The sequence below is a fragment of the Ascaphus truei genome, chromosome 5, assembly GCF_040206685.1.
Source record: "Ascaphus truei isolate aAscTru1 chromosome 5, aAscTru1.hap1, whole genome shotgun sequence".
Classification (NCBI taxonomy): Eukaryota; Metazoa; Chordata; class Amphibia; order Anura; family Ascaphidae; genus Ascaphus; species Ascaphus truei.
Window position 1 is genome coordinate 15,015,194 of NC_134487.1, and position 21,374 is coordinate 15,036,567.

Consider the following 21,374-nt stretch of genomic DNA (forward strand, 5'->3'; position numbering starts at 1 on the left):
GGGAAACAAAAAAAGAAACTACAGTGCACTACTATAATTATTCTCTAGTGTCAAAGTGAAAACTTATTCACCCATAAGTTAATCACCTATGTGATATAATAGAGAAACAACAACCTCTAGTGTTTGAGATGGTGTCTGCAGCTGTAACAAACGGAGTGGCTCAGCACCCCTAGAGACAGTGAAACAGAAAAACAACAGCGCAAACGCATATAGTGAAGTATATTCAAGATATATTGTAAAATGGTAAAGATAAGATATCTGCGTACATCAAATTAGATCATAATGGACATTTCATGCACTAGCGACATGTGTTACCCAGCACCGCATGCAAACGACAGCAGGAGCACTTTATCTCACGACACCCTCAGGTAATATTCAACTTTACCCTCAGAGTAGAATCCTGGGTTTAGGTGGCTGTTCTCACGCCGACATCAGGGGACTTCCCTCTGGCATCTACCGGACTTCCGTCAGGTGGCCGTCTTGTGTGGAGGTTGGTTGCTGACCGAGTGTGCTGTGTTCAAAGATCTCCTGCATGATCCTGTATTCTGGACGCGGCGTCTAGGATCCCATATGCTGCCTTGCACACGTACTAAGGGTCTTGGATAGATCCTATTGGGGTTGCAGCATTCTAGCCCTCATTCTCCCTTTTGTAAGGGGAGGGCAGCTACATTCGTAGTTACGCGGCGTGTCGTAATTCGTGCGGAGCAACTGAACTGCAAGCTTGACGGCGGCTCCTACTGCTCCGGTATCGCAACCAACCTCCACACAAGACAGCCACCTGACGGAAGTCCGGTAGACGCCAGAGGGAAGTCCCCTGATGTCGGCGTGAGAACAGCCACCTAAACCCAGGATTCTACTCTGAGGGTCCAGTTGAACATTACCTGAGGGTCCAGTTGAACATTACCTGAGGGTCCAGTTGGGGGGGGGAATTGCTGCTTTTAATTCACATAATGAGCGTAGCATTTGTCAAGTTTATTGTAAGGCTATATTTCATAATTGAGTGTTGGACAGTGGCATACAATTTTTTAGATTTGTTCAATCAATTCAAATTGGCATCTGCAAAAAAAAATACAAATTGATATTTCTTTTTTTAAGATCATCATGCATATGTTTTGCACGTATCTTGACTTCCGACTGCCTCCTCATCCCAAATATCCTGATGGGAAAACCTTTACCTCACAGCACTTTGTCCAGACACCCGATAAACCAGGTATGTGTGTTTTGCAGAACTGCAAAACGTGTGCTTTCATCGTTGGGATAGGCACGTGTATAAGCTTTTGAGAATACTTTTTTGAATAAATATGCTGCTCTGTACAATTTTGTTGGTCCGTTGTATGTTAAAGTAAAGTTCAGAAAGAAAATGATGCTCAGCTTCTTAGCCACTCTTATGCACAGAAATGCAGTATACTCTTAGCATATAAATTCATTTAGCCTAGTGAGAGATCCAGCAGGACTCACGATTGTGCCTTCGACGTTGAGAAAAGGTAAATAAAGGCACAATAATGGACTCGTGGTATAGATAAAAATAAGAGTCCAATGCCATTGATAATAATAGCATGTTCTTGTATAGCGCTGCTAGTTTTACGTAGCGCTTTTCCTTCATCCTCCATTAATCAACCTTGATAAAGCGCACTTGGAGCGCAAAACCTGTTGGTGTGCGCATTTTGTATGTCCACAAGACGCCAATACACATATTTTACAGGGCCACCTTGTGATTACTGCGTGGATTAGTGCTCTGGTTTCTTCACCTATTCTCTGTATGCTAACGGAAGCCTGTGAGCTATACTATGTTGGTGTTTTTAGATTACATCTGTCAGTTTTCCAAGTCCACTGATCTTGTGCTGTAATTACCAGGAAAGATCTTTTTATTGGTTGATTGTATTTGTCTACTACCCTCCTTACGGCGTACTGAAGTAATAAGTGACATTGTTAATAGGAGATCTCCATGGGCATCCTAGTCAAGATCTTCAATTTAACATCCTATTACTGTTTAGTGAAAGGTAACGCATAGCTCAAGATGTTCTCTTTACATTCTGAGCTATATCTGCCATTAAAGATATGAACTGTAGATACTGCGTAACAGAATGTGTGTGATGGCATTTGAAGTGGTAGATCATTTTCGGAGGATGCAACCACAACCCCTACCTCACTAGAAATTGGATATTTGAAGCTGTCATAGCTCCTTAATTAAATGAAGGACAGTAATTTTGTGACAGTTGACATCTGTGGATTCCTCACAGTAAGTCTCACAACAGTTTCATACAGGAGACTATCAAATAAATTGAGTGCAACCTCTTGTGCCTATAAATGGCTTGAAAACAGAAATAGCGGCACTCTGAAAAAGAAACGCGACCCCAAGATTTGGTAGGCTTGTCCTGTCTTAATGGTTTTTCTCGTTGCGTTATGGGTTGGTCATAATTGAAAGTCATAAATTATGTCTGAAGTCTATAATTCATCTGCTTTATTCTGGTTGCACACGGCTGTGTGCTTTAGTTTTGGGGGCAGCCATGAATATTAACTATTTAGCTAATAAACTACACAGTGTTCAGGAAAAGGGGCTCCTTTCGTTTCTTATCGTATATATTTCTCACTCTCTTCCCATGAAAAAGAGCACAATTGAAGGTCTTGTGTAGATTGTGCCGCTTATATATTGTTAATGTAGACAATCAACTGATAACTAAATTGATGTCACTGTATTATGTCACCAGATTATACACTGTGGTAGGTTCGTGTTCATTAAACGAGAAATAGGAATTTTTCTTTCGTAGCTCATAAATGTGTTATACTGTAATCTAATCTGAAACACTAAGATTACTACTGTATAATGTTTAAATTCAAAATGTCGTCATGGTAATGTGCGCCTGAAGACACGAACGCCACCGTCTGCTTGCATAATCGATAACCCGTTGATCACGCTGATCCCAGTCCTGAGATATGTTTTAGTTATTCAGGGTTTTTTTTTGTCATCCTAGCGACCATCCTTTACAAGGAAACATTTTCTATAAGCATTTTAGACAATAATTCTTGTTCAGTCTGAAGCACTTTATAACGTGCGTCTCTTTGCTAAACGCCATTTTGTAAGTATGCACTTGATGAGCTCATCACGTCGTCATCGATTCAAAAGAATATTTATTAGATTAGAAAAATCTGGCCCTGTTCTTCCCCCACGCCCTGAAGACCGGGACCGTGTAGTTCTAGTGAAGGAGTACAGAGACCCTGCAGGAGACATATTTTTACAATGTACTTTTGCCCCCCCCCCCCCCCCTCCCCGAGGTTCAAATTTAGGATCTGTGTGCAGTTGCCAGATGTGTGTGCTAGATGTAAAACTTAAGAATTAAGTGTTTGTAAGTGGAATTTATACATTGTCTTTCTATAATTATATTGATGCTACCGTGTACCTGAACGGTGTTCTGTAAAAGTGCATTTTGTAGTTTTGGTTTGCAGTGTATATGTAAGAAAGAAAAAATACATATATACATACATACCTTCATATTCTTGCATGGTTTGTTTGTTTTTTTTTTTAAATACACAAACGTGACCTGGTGATTTTTATGTCTTATCTAATTTTGCTCCTGTTCTCGCACCATTTCTGTTGCAGATTGCACAAACACAATACAAAAACACAATACACATAGCACTCAAATTGCATGCTAATGTTTACAAAACATCTGCTACGTATGTGTACAGTATAGACTCACACCCACACCTGTATGTACATATAAATGTGTGTGGATGGAGATTATAATTTATTTTGTTTTCTTGCTTGCCAGATACCTCAAATGAGAATGTATTTTGCATCCATCAGAGTGGAATCAACCCTCCTCACTATGAACTGGTGTACAACAAACACATCTACAACTTGCCAAAGGTATGCAGCCTGTTCCTGTAGCGCAGCTTAAGATCATTGCATAGTTCCACATTACATCAGTAGATAGCATGTAAAGAAATCTAAATGTGTACATTATTCTGCTGTGTTGGTATAAACTAAATAGCTAAACCTTATTTGGAAGACGTGTAATCAAAGCTTAAGAGTGAGTTTGTTCTTGATGTTAAATAGCGAGAGAAGAATTTGCCTTTTTTTTTCTGCTTGGTAAATGTTTGGATTTTGTATGTATAATCCATTCACTAAGGCATTGAATCTGTCAAACATGCAAACCGTCCAATTGTCCTGCCTCTGTCTTAAGACCGTTTGCAAATGTTGTAGCCGAAGAAAAGTCTCCAAGCAGACAGCATGACCCACAAAGTGGTCTGTTGTCAGGACGCCTTGATATTCATGGTGCAATAGTTCAGTATCCGTAGCATTGTGAAAGAACATGTGAGCTGCATGCACTTCTCCATGGGACATTGTACGATGTGTGAAGTCTCGTATTGCTCTATAGCAGGGAAAACCCAATCGCTGTTAGGAAGGCAGCTAATAACAGACTGCACACTACAGGTCTCTTTATGCCCACCAACAACATTCCTAAAAGTTTCTTAGCTGAAGTCCCATCTCATATCAAGACTGTTAATCGGATTTAGAACTGTGAAGGTCTCGCACTTGGGGCATTATACGGAAGTGATTTCTGCTCTAAAGACACATCTCAGAAATGGATATTTAATATTCTGTTGCTTTTACATTTTTCATTTATGCTAGTTTTCCATCCAAGGTTTCCATTTTAAAGGAATTAAAGATTGTATTGTCTGCTTCAGCACAAACCTCGCCCACTCGCTGCTCCTTCACTTGGAGCACTTGGGAAGCAGACCAGTTTTGTTCTAGCTTTAGAAGCAGATTGCAACGGGGTTACAGATATCATCTCCATACACCGTAATCTCTCTCAACCCGTCACAGACCCTTCTAATTTATGAGGAAAGAGTCGTTTTATATTGAAGCTTGTAGAGCTAATTCAATGCCTCTGTTGCTTTTAATGAAGTTAAAGATTAGTACACCAAAATAGTGGTCAAGAGATCAGTACCGGTATTTATTCATCCAACGTTTCGGTCCCACACAGCAGACTTTCTCTGTAGATTTTATGCATTACAGTTTGAGGAAGTGTACTTAGATTATCCTAGCACTGTATGCTGCCTGTAATATGTGTGCTCATTTTCAGGGAAGAAACAACTTGTTCCATACATTACTTATGTTTCTGTACATCATAAAGACAAAAGAATCTGGGATGCTCGGGTAAGTGCATAAAATAGTGTTAATATAGAACTGTTCTGTGGGTTCTTTCAGTACTTTACGGGTGGAGAAATACTGCTGTTGATCCCGATGTATTTTCCCAGTAGTTGATACAGTAGATTTGGTAAATATTAAGTGACTCATTACATGTAATATTCATGGAGGATTATTATCCATTTAGGAGATTGCCCTTATCACCTGACAAACTGTATACAGTATTTTTAATGTCAAACTTACTGCATTTGCATAAATAGTGGCGTAACTTGTTAGTAACTCTCTAATAACATTTTTCATGGTATCTTATGTTTCTCGCTCATCAAAATGTGCACAATTTGTATTGTCTGTTATGCAGATTAAACGAAGGAGAAACAGGTGCGCAAATCACATCAGGACATGTAAAAGAAAGTAAAAACACAAAATAGTGCAATATTGTCTACTTCAGCAAATTAGCTTCAATGCTGAAAGTTCAATAAAATTTGCGCTCACGTGCTTAACGTGAAATGAAAGCGTTGTGGTTATTCAAAGTTACCAACTTATGTCTCCAGAAAGGTACTCCAGATCCACATAGAGAGGGGGAAATTCCATATACAAAAAGAGGGGAAAAGCAAAATAGTATAGTACTGTTTTTAATGTTAAAAACACAAAGTATTCCACTTACATAAGTGCCTTTGTTTGAGAGCATTCAGACCACTCTGGGTCATAAGGTCAGACAAAATATTCACAGCAACAGCATCCGCTCCACGGCCGTCACAGCAGGTACTGGGCTGATTAAAGTTGTCCTCCACTCTAGATGTCATCAACAAGGGCTCCTTTAGTGGTCACTGATATCACCCAACACGTGTTTCCACTGTAAAGTCTTCCTCAGGGGCTAATCTAATTTGCTGAAGTAGACAATATTGCACTATTTTGTGTTTTTACTTTCTTTTACATGTCCTGATGTGATTTGCGCACCTATTTCTCCTTCGTTTGCTGATTGAATTTGGTTTGAATTTTACGTCAGGAGCTGCACTCATTAAGGATAGTATATCATCTGTGTTACCTTTGATCTGTTGTGATATTATTTGCGCTTGATTTTCCTTTTCACTGTTATGTAGATTGTCTACATTGTGGTCCTTCTAAAAGTGATAATTGATGTTTGCTAAGTGGATGTCACTGCATTGTGTCAAGAAGACACTGGGAGGTTCACGTTAATTAAACGAAAAATAAGAGTTTTTCCTTCCCTCGTAAATGTGTTAAACTGGTGTATTCTAATCTGAAACACTAAGACTACTATGAAGTTTGAGTTCAAAATGTCCTCCTGCTGACACTTGCACCCGAAGACGAACGCCACTGCCTGATTGCATAATTGATGACGCGTTGATCCAGCTGCTCCCACTTCTTAATAATACGTTGTTTTACTAATTAGTTTATTCAGTCCTCCTTGTGTCCATCCTTTATTGCGAAAAATTTTATATAAGCGTTTTGGACCATATTTCTTGGCACATCGCAAGCACTTTATATATGTCTAAACAGCATTTTGTAACTACGCACTTCATGAGGTCATCACGCCGTCACCAATTCCAAATATGTATTCGGTTATCAAATAATTCTTAAATGTAGTAATCTATTAATACACATAATTTCTCAAATTTTCATAAAGAGTAATTTTTCTGCAAGATATGTTAAAATAAAAGGGGTGGTTTTTTTCTGAACTTGTTTGTTACTGCCTTTTAAAGAAGATTAACATGGTTCAATCACAGCTCCTTGTGACTTGAATCTATCTCTGTGTCTCAGGTGCCAAGTTTAGATGGTACTTGAACATTCTATATCGAAACGGTGTAGTGTCAATCCTGTATAAGCAAAATAGGTATTTTACACTTAAATGCACGCAGTGATCCATGCTGTAAATTTGTTTTGTATGTATACTTTATTTATATAGTGCTGAACAGTGCAGACTAAAAATGGTCTGTCAATTCCCTAACTGAATAGGTTCCCACCCCCAAAAATTAACAGATTTCCGGGGGCAGATCCACAGAACTCCGTTGGTGACGAAACGAGATGGTAACGTCTTGTTTAGTGCGATCGGTGCTCTTCAAAGCTCACCAACGATGCGCGAAGTGCTGTCTTGCAGCGGAAACGGAACTTAACACGGAGTCGCAGACGTGTATGCCCTTGTCATGGGGTCTGACGTTTGCCACTTGTTAGGTTCCTTTAGTGCCTTAGCGATGTAGGAAGCCAAAGTGAATACACTGGACTGGGCATTTTTTTTTTTTTTTTTTTTTTTTATTGTAGCCAAGACTTGTGTATTAACCCTATAGAAATCAGTGGCCATGAAGGCATGTCCTATGTATGTGTTCTTGGTCTCTAAGGTAGTCACAGGGTTAATACAAATACCCGAACTACCTATTGTATGACATAGTGGTACAACTGCTATGACTTACCACCACCCTTAATTCCCTTCTCTGGGAGCCTAGTCTCCCTCCCTGTGGCACCTAACCCCACATCTCCCTCCTCCCCCCACCCACCCCCTTTACAGTACTTGCAATTAGCTCCACTGACCAAGGCTGGCTAATGGCCAACATAAACACTATACAATAATACCCAAAGCAAAACATGTACACGCGTAGCTGAAATAAATATTTGTCTTGCCCCCATCCTAGTTGACGGCTTCCATCTTCAGGTCGATGAGCCTCCTGTAAGCAATCCAATCGGGCTGGTGCCCAACCATAAGAAAAGCATTCCAAAGGCCCGATGGCAAATAATCCATACAAGTATAAATCACCAAGCCAACAAAAGAAAACACCACGCCCGATGGCAAAAAATAAACAAAAAAGAAAAAAGTCGGGAAATCAAGAATTCAAATTAATAGACCCAATGGCCTTGTTGTAATCCAAGGCCTGCCGACGAGGAATCCACTGCTTGACCAACGTCCCCTAGATCCTGTATCGATCTGTATTTCTTGTAAAATACTCCTTTTCTTAAGCCACCGAATGTGACTTCTGCTTGAACTTCTGGTGTTCTCTGAGAGCCTAGGCCTTTTGTAGAGGGGAGGTCAGGGCTGTCACACAAGACTAGTTTCTGTACCATGTGATGCCATTACCAATCAGATTGCTTGCTGCACCATGTGACTGCTGCCATTAGTTGACATCACAGATATGGCCCGACATGGCTGTCCAAATCTGTGATGTCATATCTAATAGCGGCAATTGCATGGTGCAGCAAGAAATCTGAATTGGTTGCTGTACCACGTGATGCTATGACAAGTCTTTTGTGACAGCCCTGGCCCCCTAAAAAAAGGCTCCAGACAGGAAGTTGATGCAGAGGGTATATTCGGCAGCTGTAGAAAAGAGTATTTTACAAGAAACATTTAGATAAAGAATCTTACACCAATGGACAATCAAAGATGTCTGTCAAGGTGAGGGTCCCTCGTCGCAAGGCCAAGAATTGCAAATAGGTCATTTGGCCTGGATTGTTTTGTCTGCTTGGTTTTTCTTTTGCTGGTTTGGTCATTTTGTTTTTGTTTTTTCATGGTTTTTGCCCATTGGTCCTTTTTGAAATGTGTGGTTTTTTTTAATTTTATATTTTTATGGTTGGGCATCGCCCCTTTTGTGTGGTTTTGGTTTAATTCACTAAAGATCGAGGCAGTCAACGTGGATGGGGTAGGTCAAATTTATTTTACCTGCCCACTTAAGTGCTATTGTGGCTACTTAGGCTCTCCTTGTGAGCGTTTGGTTATTTGAGTAGGTGCCCCTAGGAGGGGAGGTCAGGGTGTTTAAGTGAGGTGGTTAACCACTTGTATGCCATAACGGTTGTACCGCTATGCCACACAATGGGTACATAGGGTATTGCTAATAACCCATTTGCTATTTTAGTGATCATGAAGGCATGCCACTATGGGATACATGGGGGTTCATTAACTTTTCTTATTATGAAGGCAGATGCCAGGTATATCTTGCATTGCAATACATGTTATCTTCCTCTGAATATGGCTATTCTGAGCCAGCGTTACTGCCAACTGGCGCTGCTGTTTTATCCGGATTTTAGCTGACTAATGCTGCATTGGCCATATGCAAATGACTGCTGTAACAGACATTGTTTTTTTTCATATATTTACCTTTGTGGATCTCTGTGTAAGTGAGGGAAGCTAATGTCCATTACCTGTTTTAGGTAGCATGTTAGTTGCCCTAATTTAACTGAACTTTGCGGGTCTACCCCTAAATGTGATATGTTTTTTGGGTTGTAAACTTTAGAAGTGGGTTCATTGTGTTTCTAGTACACGGCTAGGTGTTATTGTACTCCTTAAAGAAAGCTTCCTTGAAAAGGTTGGCTTCTGACTGCTCTTAACTAAAAAATGTGCTACTTCTTATTCTTAATGGTAACACATTTTTGTTTTTCAGGCGCGTCAACCTTGGTTTATCTGGAGTGAATGTCTTATGGATATTCGGGAACCTTTAATGCTTCACATACTCTTGACTTAAATCCCAGATCTTCCGTTAATGACGACGTCCTTTTAAAAAGATATTTCGGTTGTTGCTCCCTCCACCACAATAAAATAAACGGAATACCTTTTTTAGTATGGATTATCTGATAAACTGGTTCCTGAAAAGTGTGATATTTATACAATTTACTCTTTTTGGGGGGGGAGTTTATGGCCGTTTTTTTTAGATTATTATTTTTTTTTTAGCAGACGTTTCTCACGCAAGGGAAAGGTTTGGGAAAACTTTGTGTGACTTAAATTGCCTAATTGAGATTTTGGGGGGGGATTCCGGAGCCGCTACAAAGACCTTTTTTTGTTTGTGGTGGTTTCTTTACCATCAGGCGTGCTAACCCTGTCGCACAGCAAGGATCCCTGTTTTAGAAAAAAACTATATGACGCACGGAAGAAGAATACTACACGCTAAAGATTTGACTGAAATGTATTTTCCTTACTGTTGTACGGAATCGCCAGGTTTATTACAATCGGCACAGAAACTGGGTCTTTATCATAACGGTGCTACCCTAAAGTGCATAAGGTGTCTTCTTACAGCCCAGCAACTCCAGTAAAGTGTGTTTTTTTTTTTTTTTACCATATTGCACATAACCAGCGTTTTTGAAGGTTATCCAGTCTTTCTTCAAGGCAATAGGTCTATGTCGCTCATTGTACACTCCCCATGCCATCTTGATGAGGGCTGTAGCTTCTAATTCTGTCAGTGCTATACATAGGTATTGTATTCATTCAATGTAACATTCATTTTCTGGATTCCGAATTTTGCAGCAGAAATAAGCACCCCCAATTTTGAAAATAACAGTTGTCTTTGTTTTCTTTGTGGGCTGATGTACTGCTTAAAAACAAAAATCTACGTTTAAGCCACTTGAAGAGCGACAAAACTTCAAATCAATCCTGATGCTTGTTACACAGGAATCTTTCCACTTCCGCTTTTGCTTCTGTCGTTTCACTCTTAGTTTAGCTATTTAATGCTACAGTACTATTTTGGTCAGCAGGTAATTTAATTTTGCAACTTCCTATTTTGTATCGTGGTTTGCCATTGTATAACCTTCTCTGCAGCCAGACCTTTGAACTTTAGGTTAGTCAATTTGTGATATTTAATTAAACAACTTTACTTGTTGGGATTTGTACTGAAATGTTTTGATAACTTTTTGTATTTGAGTGAAGAGCAACGGTGAAATGGTGCATAAAATAAATACTTTTTTAAAAGAAATATATTGTTTTGTATTTTTTTTTTTTTTAATGGTAAAATGAGGTAGAAAAATAAATGCAAGATGTGCAAAGTTAGATATGGAAAAAGAAACTATAGATCAGATACAAAGAACCTTAACATAAAAGGGAAGTCAATGGCTAAAAGAGCAGTTACATCAGAGGTAAGAGGAGGGATGGGGTCATTGGATGAAAAGACAGATCTGTTGATTGGGAACATGTAGGAACATCAAGGCTCCAAGACCCATTAGAGACAAACTCCAATCCTGTTCCATGCACACTATGTATCATATGTTATTAATTAATTGTTCCATTGTAGAAACTTTTTCCTCCTTTCCTTACTGTAGCAATAGTCCACTTTTAAAGTAAGTCATAGATCAGGGTGGAGCAGGAGATGTAGCTTACCTAGATTTAAATAAGGCCTTTGACACTATCCCACATAGACAGCTGATGCACAAATTGCAGTGCTTGGGATTGGATACAAAAGGGGTTGAATGGATAAGACGTTGGTTGAAGAAGAGGAGAGACAGAGTTGTGGTAAATGGAGAACCTTCAGAGGAAGGGAAGGTGACCAGTGGAGGAAGTCTGGTATCGGTACACTTCAATATCATTATTAGTGACATTACATATGGTCTTGAAGTGGAAGTATGCCTATTTGCAGATGGCACTAGATCTGCAGCAGGGAGGTAAACAAAATGATTGATTTAGGTAGATTTGAGGAATGGTCAAGTGTGGCAACTACAATATTATGCCAAAAAGTGCAAAATAATGCATTTGGTTAACAATTCAAAAGTACGGTACAAGATTAATGACAGTATAATAATGTTGGTGCACTTTAAAAGTAGCCAAGCAATGGAAAAGCCAGCAGTGATACCATGTTGCATAGTTATTAGCAGAAAGAGGCAGTGTCACTTTATAGATCATTGATAAGACCTCACCTAGTGTTCAGAACTGAAGACCATTTCTCCAGAGGGACAAATAAGCTGGAGATTGTGCAAAGATTGGCTAATCAAAAGGTGCATGGTACAGCAAGCAACTCCTCAGGAAAGATTAGAGGGCTTTCATAAGTACATCTTAGGGCCGTTCTATAATGTTTGCGGCCTTGCGAGCGTGCATGTGCGAACGCGAATCAATCCCAATGCTTGTTACAAAGGAATCTTTCCACTTCCGCTTTTACTTCTCTCGTTTTACTCTTAGGTTAGCTATTTAATGTGTATAGAGTCTGTGCTGCCGGGAGCGTGTGTGAGTATAGATTGTGTGTGAGTATAATAATGGCTTAACTAAGATTTTTTTTTTTTGAATAAAAAAAAATGTATTTGTGACTGACACACACACACACACACACACACACACACACACACACACACTAATCTGCGGTAGCGGCGCGAAATCTTTATTTTCTGGTCTTCCCCGCTGTCTGTCGGCTCCCCGCTCCCTGCCGTGCGTGCGCACGGCCCTTGTATAGAAGGGCTGACTAACAGCCATCTATAACTGTCGTGCGCGCGCGCGGCGTAGCACGCGCCCGCACTAAAGAACCAGCCTTAGAAGAGGAAAGACTCAAAAGGGGTATGTGATTTCAAACTTTAAAATGCTTAAAGGGTGTAAATGAAGTACGGGAGGGAGGCAGATGTCCGAGAAATGTGTTTAAAACAAGAGGTCATGCTCTGAAGCTGGAGGGTGGCAGGCTTGGGGAATGTGAAGAAGTAGTTTACAGAAAGAGGGTGGTGGGTTTGTGGAATAGCCACTCAACAAAAGCGGGAGTTCAGTAAAGGAATTAATACATGTTTGGGGTAGACCTACGGCTAGCCTAAAAACAAAAAAAAAAGCCTTGGATCAAGGAGAGTCAGAGGTCCTACGGCCAGCAGACCGGAAACAGGGCAGCCGCGGGCCAAGTGGTTCTCTGCTTTCTAATTCTAATATCAGTTGGGCGATCAGGGATAAACTTTATTAAAAGTAGGGTCGCCTCCAAAACATTTTGTGTCATTAAGATTTTCCTTCAGTTACATGGGAAGGACCACTAGATATACTCAAAGAGTTTCCAGGTAGTCATATTCCTTCCAACGTTTAGAAGAAACCCCTGAGAACATCTTGCGCAGATTGGCTGTGCTGAGGTACCATCTGTTTAAAATGTTGGGGGCCAGTATTTTATTTTAGCACAGACATTATTTTCTGTGGGGTCCGCCACATAGCAACACAACCTGAATCTTCCGGTCTTGTACCCAGTTCCATCACCACATAGTCATAAAACCGGGTGCAGCATAATGAGCTGGGAAATAGCATTTATACGGATGGAGGGTAGAATTTAGACCTTCCTTGATTTTGGAGAGAATTGGAAAAATCCAGAATGAGTGATGTAATTGTAATTTTTTCTTAGAAGTCAATTCAGAATCTGATTACTTTCGGTGGATAAATTCAAAAGTTTTAAAGTGCCCTCGACACACAGTTCTTTAGCACACATTATATCCTGCTGAGGAAAGGCAGGTAAGCATGCTGAACCTTTTATGTAGAAAAACAGACATTCATATAAAAACAGAATATCCAGCTTGCACAAATCGTCTCTCTAAGGATAGTCGCAAGGATCCACTGTACCAATGAAGTGTTCACTACAAGCCTAGTAATGCCTTCCATCAGCACTCCACCAAAGCCTTGTGGCCGCGATAATTCAGCGCCTGCACCAGATTTCCGTGTGTGCAGCGCACGTGTCTTGCGCTCCTACCCTACTTCAGGTCTGTCATATGGTTCAAAGATTCCTAAATGTTAAATCTAGTTTCAAATCCAAGCTTTGGTAGCTGTTCAGATGTGAATTTCTAATCTTAAGGCAAATAACTGCGGCTCATTCATACAAAGGGGGAGAGTCGCTAAACTACGATAAGGAGAATCGGAGCGTGATCTCGCTTTCGTTGCCATGCAAGTTAACGCGGGATCTAGCTCTGATGCCCATTGCCGGAGTTTAGTGAAATCCCTGCCAAAGGTGTTTAAATGCATGCGGAGTTTAAAGGCCACTCTGAAACAAAAATGGAGCAACTATTTTTCCAAGTCATGAAATGATTCTTTGCAGTTTGCGAGCTGTAACCAGCGTGGTTATGTGGATGTTCCAAAAACCACATTCTTCAATCCCCTCTGTCATGGTGACCTGCAGTTTGCTTTGAAATGTGTTACATGCGCCCCTGACATCAATAGGTTTTATATGGGGCCTTCAACTGAATGTACAGGATCCAGGAAAAAACTATTACAGAAAATAAATCTATTAGTAAAGGATTCGGTTTAGTGATCAATGCAGCGCCTCATACAGTACACAATGAGCACTAAGACACTGGCCTGTGCGACAGATGGATGTAACATGCCATCACAGGATGGGCTCAGCTGACCGTAGAGAAGACATTGTTCTGCCGATTTGCTTATGTAAAGTTTTTGAAACCAACAGCTTTACATAATATATCAAACGTAGCTGTATCCGGTGTAACATTAGCATATCTTAAAGGTTATTAATAAAACATTACTCTTTGTTTTCACCCCTCCCTGTAATGCCTTGCTGTCTCGTGTCCCCACTTCCCCAACCCTACTCTCCTCCATCATGCCCTGCTCCTCTATGCACTCTCTTCTCTCCTCTTTGTGCACTCCCTGCCTTACTGTGAAAATACAAAAAGCTAGGTCCCTGGCGCTAATGAGTTAAAGTCCACAATACCATGATCCAAGATACAGTCCTTGATGGAAAAGACAGTCCTGGCAATGGGTGGGTTAACCAATGCAATTCAGAGTGGCTTTGATGGTCTTCAGAATGGCCCCAGATGTTCTCTGCAATGAATAAAAAAGAGACACACCAATTGCGCAGTATATAAAGAACCACAGCCCCAACTGAGATGGAAATAACCCTAACTTACAAGATAATTTCTTGTACATTCAGGGGAGAGAATCTGTGCTGTGTCGCGTTCCAACCTCAATATCCACGAACCCCACGTGGTTACAGTCGGATGGTTTCTCTTGTACTTGGTGGTGCCCTCAGGGATTCAGCATAGGCCCCCACAGCAAGTGTGTAGAGAAATGAATACAGCCTAGTGTAAAAACGTACTTACACTTTTATTACATAAAAACAAACATACTACCAACACTTACAATTTGTATTGGTAGCAAATGTGACCAACGGATGCCGTCCGCAACCTGCTGCAGTCCGGCTGGAACAAGGGACCCACGCAGTCGTGCACTACTCGCCGATTGATGACGTCAGCGGCGCGGGTCAGTCTCAAGCGCCGGAAGGTACAGCAGTGGAGAGGCATACACGTGGGATACTAAGCTCCTCCTCCCTACGCGTTTCGTGACACCCATTGCCAGGACTGTCTTTTCCATCAAGGACTGTATCTTGGATCATGGTATTGTGGACTTTAACTCATTAGCGCCGGGGACTTAGCTTTTTGTATTTTCATATGTTATGTTAGATTTAGAACTGTCTATTGTTTGCTGTCCCCTTGGCAGCTGTTTCACATATTTGTTATATCACGCACATTTTGTTTGATATTCATATCACATTAGCCTAATTGGATCAAGCGCTGATAGAGAGCGTTATTAGTTCGTTTGTGGTTTACCCTGCCTTACTGTGTCTGCTTCTCTTTGTGCACACTACACTCCCCCCTCTCCTACTCATCTCATCTGTCTCCTCTCCTGGCTGTGTCTCTGTTTCCTCCTCCTACTGACTTTGCTGTCAATAATTAAATGTCTCTGGGACTGTGGGGTCCCCAGTAGAGAGGGATGGACCGATCTGAAACCCCCTTCGTGGATTTTCCTGGATTTTTTAGACCAAATCCGATTCCCCACACCAAAATCCTTCTGGTGATTGGGTACTAAAATATTTGAGCGGATACATCCGAATCCGCCATTAAATCCATTCCACCCAGATTTTTTTTTTCTATCACTGAAAATCTATTCTGTGGAGTCTCGATTTTAACCTATCCCATGAAGGGATCCGCAATTTGTACAAATCCACGGAACGGCTTGGAGAAGGTGCATGTCCGTGTGTCCCCTCAAACTTCCCTCCAAATAAATTAGGGAGAAATGCCTGTACTGTTAAAGGAGCACACCCCAGGTACCCTTGGAGATGCTGGCTATCATTGGAAGAGGGCAACAGAGCAGGTGGAAGCTACAACAGAATTTCCTTTCCCACTCACATAGTAACCCAGCAAGTCTAGTCCATGGGGGAAGGGGCGGCTCAGTGAGTACAGACACTGACTCTGACACGGAGTTTGAACCAGGGGAACCTGGTGTCGGCTCCTTGTGACCTTGGGCAAGTTACTTTATCTCCCTGTGCCTCTGGCACCAAAGACATAGATTGTAAGCTCTACGGGGCAGGGACCTGTGCCTGCAAAATGTCTCTGTAAAGCGCTACGTAAAACTAGCAGCGCTATATGTAGCCTTGTGCCCCCGGCTGTGTTCTCCAACCCTAGTATGTAAGTCCTGGTAAGTGCAGGCAGGGCTGAGGTTAAATCCATTTCACATGGGTCAGGGTGTGAGTACGTTGGCACACTGGATATTTTGTTGCCAAAGCTGGATGGCAGTTGGGAGTGTCATGTTAATGGGTGAACGTAGTGTGGTGTGACACCGGTCCCTTCTCTAAAATGTGCCCAGTTTGGGGCAGGGTTATTAACCCCTCCCCAGGTATATAAGAGGCTCCTGACCCAAATGTAGTTGTCGATTCCAGGATGTAGCCTGCTCCCCTGAGAGTGAGGCGGTGTCGGCCTTACCCCAACAGGGGGTAAGGGGTTGGTGACTAGCCTCGGGGGCCTAGTCGGGGAAGTGACTGAATTCAAGATGCGATGGAAGATGCTCCATGACTGTCGGGTGTATACAGTACCTCTCTTGCAGGAGAAGGAATCGAGTCTGGCCTGCCAAATAAAAGGTGAACCGTTCCTGGCCTCTGTGTGATTACTCTCTGCCTCCGGCAACTCCCTACAGGATGGAGGCGCTGTACCGGAGAACTACCAGCCTGTCCTGTTGCTACTCCTACTACCATCCGCGGAGACTCAGGCTTCCTGGCCTACAGCAGATGAGCTAACCAGCATACACACGTAGCATACAAATCTCCCATAAGGGGGGGGAGGGGTGGGAAGTGTTACATATACAAGAACAAACAACAATTATTATTATTATCCCCAAGAACTTTATTGAGCGACGGATTTCTAAATCCGCGTCACGTAGCAGTGGCGTCCGCCTTCTTGCTACCGCCCTCCCCCTTCTGAATTGCAGTGTCAAAAGACGCCGCGGACGTTGACATGGTTGCCAACGAGACACCATGTAATGTTACGTTGGTGACATCCACGGTGTCATTTGACACTGCGGTTCGGAAGGAGAAAGAGGGCGGCAGCAAGGAGGCGGCAGCCACAGCTAAATGCCTTCCCATTAGGCCCGACTGACCCGAGAGCGCAGCAAATGTATATGGGGCGGACATTTTCCCCCCTAGGCCTGGGCCTAATAGGAAATCCGCCACTGACTTTACCCTTTACTAGTTGTACAATGAAGACCTCTACCCTCCGTTAGGGGTGTTTCCTGCTGGGGGTACGTTAATGTAAGCGTATCATGGTGTGCCACCTCTCCATGATCATGCCCAGTGAAGGCTAAGAAGACACTAAAGCCGGGATTCGAGGTATCGCACTGTGATCCCACATTAACTGCCATTGACTTCATGGGATGCCTCATGACGTAGGCACAACGTAAAGGGGTCTGGCATACCAGGGGCAATGTTATGGGCTTTGTGCTTATTTTGTGGGGAATTTGTTTTCTGCATCCAGGTCAGCTTTCCGAGGGCCCAAGCCTAAAGTCTCTAAGTCTCTACCCAGGCCCATGCAGCCATGTGGGCCCCATCCCTTTTCTCATCTCCCCCCCTCCCACATCCCTTCCTCTCTTTCACTATCTCTCTCTCACTCTCCCTCTGTCTCATTCTCTCCCTCATTCTCACTCACCTCCCACTTTCTCACTCTACTCTCTCCCGATCACCCCTCCCCTTTCTCTCCCTCTCTCTAATTCTTCCCCCTCTTTCACCCACCTCCTCTCTCTCACTCACCTCTCCCCTCCCCCCCTTTCTCACTCTCTCCCTTCCTCGCTCTCTCTTCCCCCCGCTCTCTCCCTTTCCTTACTCTCTAACTCTCCCAAGGAGCGGTCACTTTATCACGGTGTGCCGAAGGAGCTATGGCACTCTGGTGTCGCATATCCTCCAATGCTCAAAGGGTTAAATGGCCCCATCCCAGTGGGACACCCCACATCTGCTGAGTGCATCTCCTCCTAAGTTCCTATGGAAAAGCTCTATTCATGGAACGGCTACCTGCTTTCACACAAGGGAAGTAAGGCCACTCATGATTACTGGTGATGTCCCCTGTAAAACATCATGTGGCCGGGGTGGGCACACAGTGATGGTTTGTGGTTTTCCTGTCATTACCAGTCTACAACCTCTCTGTAGAGCTGACAGGGCAACCTGCCTTCCTCCCTCTGTCCCTTCCCTTCTCACCACTTCCCCTGTCTATGTCCAGTCCACACTGACCCATTCTTGAGCTCAGGCAAAGGCACAAAAAAGGCACACACTGCGGGTTATTCATCAAACTGCGACAGTGCCGGTTGGGGCTCTATCACACGGAAACTCCCACTGAAGTCAATCCGATAGTGACACCATCGGCACCATAGCAATTTAATGAGTAACCCCCACTGTCTCCAAAGTCAGGATATTGGGTTGTCCCAAACAACGTGGTGCTTACCCTTGCAAACCCAGGCTCCCCTGCTAAGGTAGAAGTAGTGGCCCAGGATCGGGGAACCTGGTGCAATTCCCGGTGTCGGCTCCTTGTGACCTTGGGCACGTCACTTTATCTCCCTGTGCCTTAGGCACCAAAACATAGATTGTAAGCTCCAAGGGGCAGGGACCCGTGCCTGCAAAATGTCTGAACTATCAGCGCTATACAAGAACATGCTATTATTATTACTAAAGTGGTGAAAGTTGACTAGTGAGGCGCTGGCTGCACTATGCAGAATGCCAACGTTTTAACGTCAATAGTTTCAGGGGGAACTGGTTCGCCAAACCTCACCGGAGTGAAGATTTTTTCCCCAGAAACCTCCTATTTCCATTATACATTCGCTGTGTCGGGAAACTTGTTGGGGTTCGGTCAGAGTTCGCAAAGGAAATTGGCCACGCTATAAGTCAATGGGAATTTCAATGTTCTTTAATATGCCAACTGCCATCCAGACCCTGGGAGCTGGAGGCAAATAAGGGAGAGGGGGGTAGAGCGGGGGGTAGAGAGAGAGAGGGGGGGGTAGAGAGAGAGAGGGGGGGGTAGAGAGAGAGAGGGGGGGGGGGTAGAGAGAGAGAGGGGGGGGGGTAGAGAGAGAGAGGGGGGGGGGTAGAGAGAGAGAGGGGGGGGTAGAGAGAGAGAGGGGGGGGGGGGTAGAGAGAGAGGGGGGAGGGAGGCAACAGATGGGGGATAGAGGGAGAGGAGTGAGGCGAGAGGGTTTCTATTTTGGTAAATCACTCTGTGACATACATATCTCCCAAAACACTAGGGATATTATTGTAGGGAATATGAGTTACAACACCAATTTGTTTTTCATTGTGGCACTTTCTTTAATGGATCAGCGAGAAACTCCAAATAGTGATTGGGAAATTATTACGAATGAGGATGAAATACTAACTGGGAGAGGATATTAGTGTCTTTTCCAAAGTGGGATTATTCAGCGCAAATGGTTAAATCTTAGTCATTTTGGTAGGAGAGATGTTCTCACTGATGTGGAAAGAGGTACGGAAAGATTATTTTAAAAACAATAGGGCGTATATTTAGATTTTCACCCTACAGGGAAAAAAAAGATTGAATATTAGGAATATTAGAGGGGTGGGTGTGGGCATCAGGGAAGGTGAACGAAAAAATCCTATCACTCCTTGGAAACCCAGATTAGTCTAGAACAAAGTGACTAAGAAAATGTTGTCATATGCATAAAAAAAAAGTGTAAATATTATTTATTATTATTATTATTATTATTTATTGTGGTTCTTGGCTAATATTCCAGTTCTGTCGCCACGAGGACCAAGACTCCCCATTTTTCATCCAAGCTTGTGACCGGCATTGGCTGGGTTGTCAACATCATTGTTGCTGGCCCCTCTTAATAATTGTATTTATCATTCAAAATGAAAGGAGATATTCTTCATTTTCTGAAGGTATACAGTAGGATGAGGGAACCTTTATCAGGGAGAAAGCCGCAAGTGTAAGCTAATTCCTCCACGCAGTACTGTTTCTAGGAGAAGGTATACAGTGCTGCAAGAAACACAGCAGTTTCCCTATGTGAATATAATGCTTGGGAGCAGACCGGGAACCACCAGACATGAATGCAGCTACAGGTCCCGCACTGAGAGCAGAGGCGCGCATGCGCACGGCGGGCCCTTTAATGTTTAAAGCCCCCTGGTGTGGCGCGCGGCGTGTGATTAGCAGCTGTGACTGTGCCAGGCTGGAGAGGTAGCCAGCGCCCCCTGCTTCAGCAGCAGCAGCAGCAGCAGCAGCAGCAGCAGCATGTCCCTGGATGTGGAGTATGCCCGGCGCAGGAGGAACACACATGACACTTTTGGTAACAATGTGCTTTTATTAGCAGGGTCCGGTGCAAACTGGCGGGTCACCAATCACCCCCCATTGTCTCCTCAGCATTGAAAGGGTTTCGTTAGGATCCTTCACATATGGTGCTCATTGAATTAACAATGAGGTGGGGACCTTTTTATAATTGATACTGGTACTTAAATTGTGCCTAAAATAAAAGGTGTCTATATATATATATATATATATATATATATATATTTGTGTGTGTCTATATATTTGTGTGTCTAAAGTTGCAAATTGTGCACAAATTGTGTATGTGCAGCTTCATAATAATTCTTATTCTACCACCTCTAAACAGTTGTCCTTTGAGAACAACTCAACATCCTAAGCAATATGAACAAAGCCAGCATTATTAGTGGGTTGTGGAATTAATCTGGGAACGTTTTGTTCATTGTTATTTGGGAATTATTATTTTCTATCTAATGTCTTGTTTCTCTGATTGCTGAGTGATGTCTGACTGATTTGGGAGCAGCTGTGATCCAGTCTTCAGTAATTATATGTTGGGAAGCATGATATAAAGTTATAAACAACTTTCTTTGAAACGTATATTGTAAAGAGGCAGAATATTTGTGTAACAATATCGTATTGGTATATTGGTGAGTGGAGATATACTACCTGTGTGCACTGTTGAGTAGACCACCTTTTTGTTTCTTTTTATTTGAGAGGAGTTGTCAGCCTGTGCTATGGGTGCAAGTTATGCTCAATCCTACCCAATGGTACCATCAAACTGCATAACTTGTCATAGTCTCAAAGTGGCTGGTCAAAGGACAAGAACGTGGGGAAAATCCAGCACAATAGCCACTCAAAAAGTATTTTTTTCTTTGAGTTTTGCGTCGGCTGTGTCATTGGGTTGTGCGAACAGGTCTGTGTAAAATCACGAAGGATTTTGGACTTGTGCATAACACGGCTGTCTCTCTGGCCCTAATTCAACAGG

At 42.6% G+C, this 21,374-nt stretch overlaps 2 protein-coding genes across 3 annotated transcripts in view; both read left to right on the forward strand.

Annotated features, from left to right (window-relative positions):
- Positions 1 to 10,836, forward strand: part of TMEM209 (transmembrane protein 209) — a 32,334-nt gene extending 21,498 nt beyond the window's left edge. For both annotated transcript variants that reach the window (XM_075599365.1, XM_075599367.1), the window contains exons 12-15: positions 1,096 to 1,210; positions 3,771 to 3,868; positions 5,088 to 5,161; positions 9,535 to 10,836. In XM_075599365.1, the coding sequence (XP_075455480.1) occupies positions 1,096 to 1,210; positions 3,771 to 3,868; positions 5,088 to 5,161; positions 9,535 to 9,592 (345 nt within the window). In that variant the 3' untranslated portion in view covers positions 9,593 to 10,836. The remainder of the gene's footprint in view (positions 1 to 1,095; positions 1,211 to 3,770; positions 3,869 to 5,087; positions 5,162 to 9,534) is intronic.
- A 9,495-nt stretch (positions 10,837 to 20,331) lies between these two features.
- LOC142494354 (uncharacterized) overlaps positions 20,332 to 21,374 on the forward strand; it is a 51,077-nt gene continuing 50,034 nt past the window's right edge. Inside the window, exon 1 of the mRNA XM_075598912.1 lies at positions 20,332 to 20,414. Coding sequence (XP_075455027.1) covers positions 20,360 to 20,414 — 55 coding nt within the window. The 5' untranslated portion in view covers positions 20,332 to 20,359. The remainder of the gene's footprint in view (positions 20,415 to 21,374) is intronic.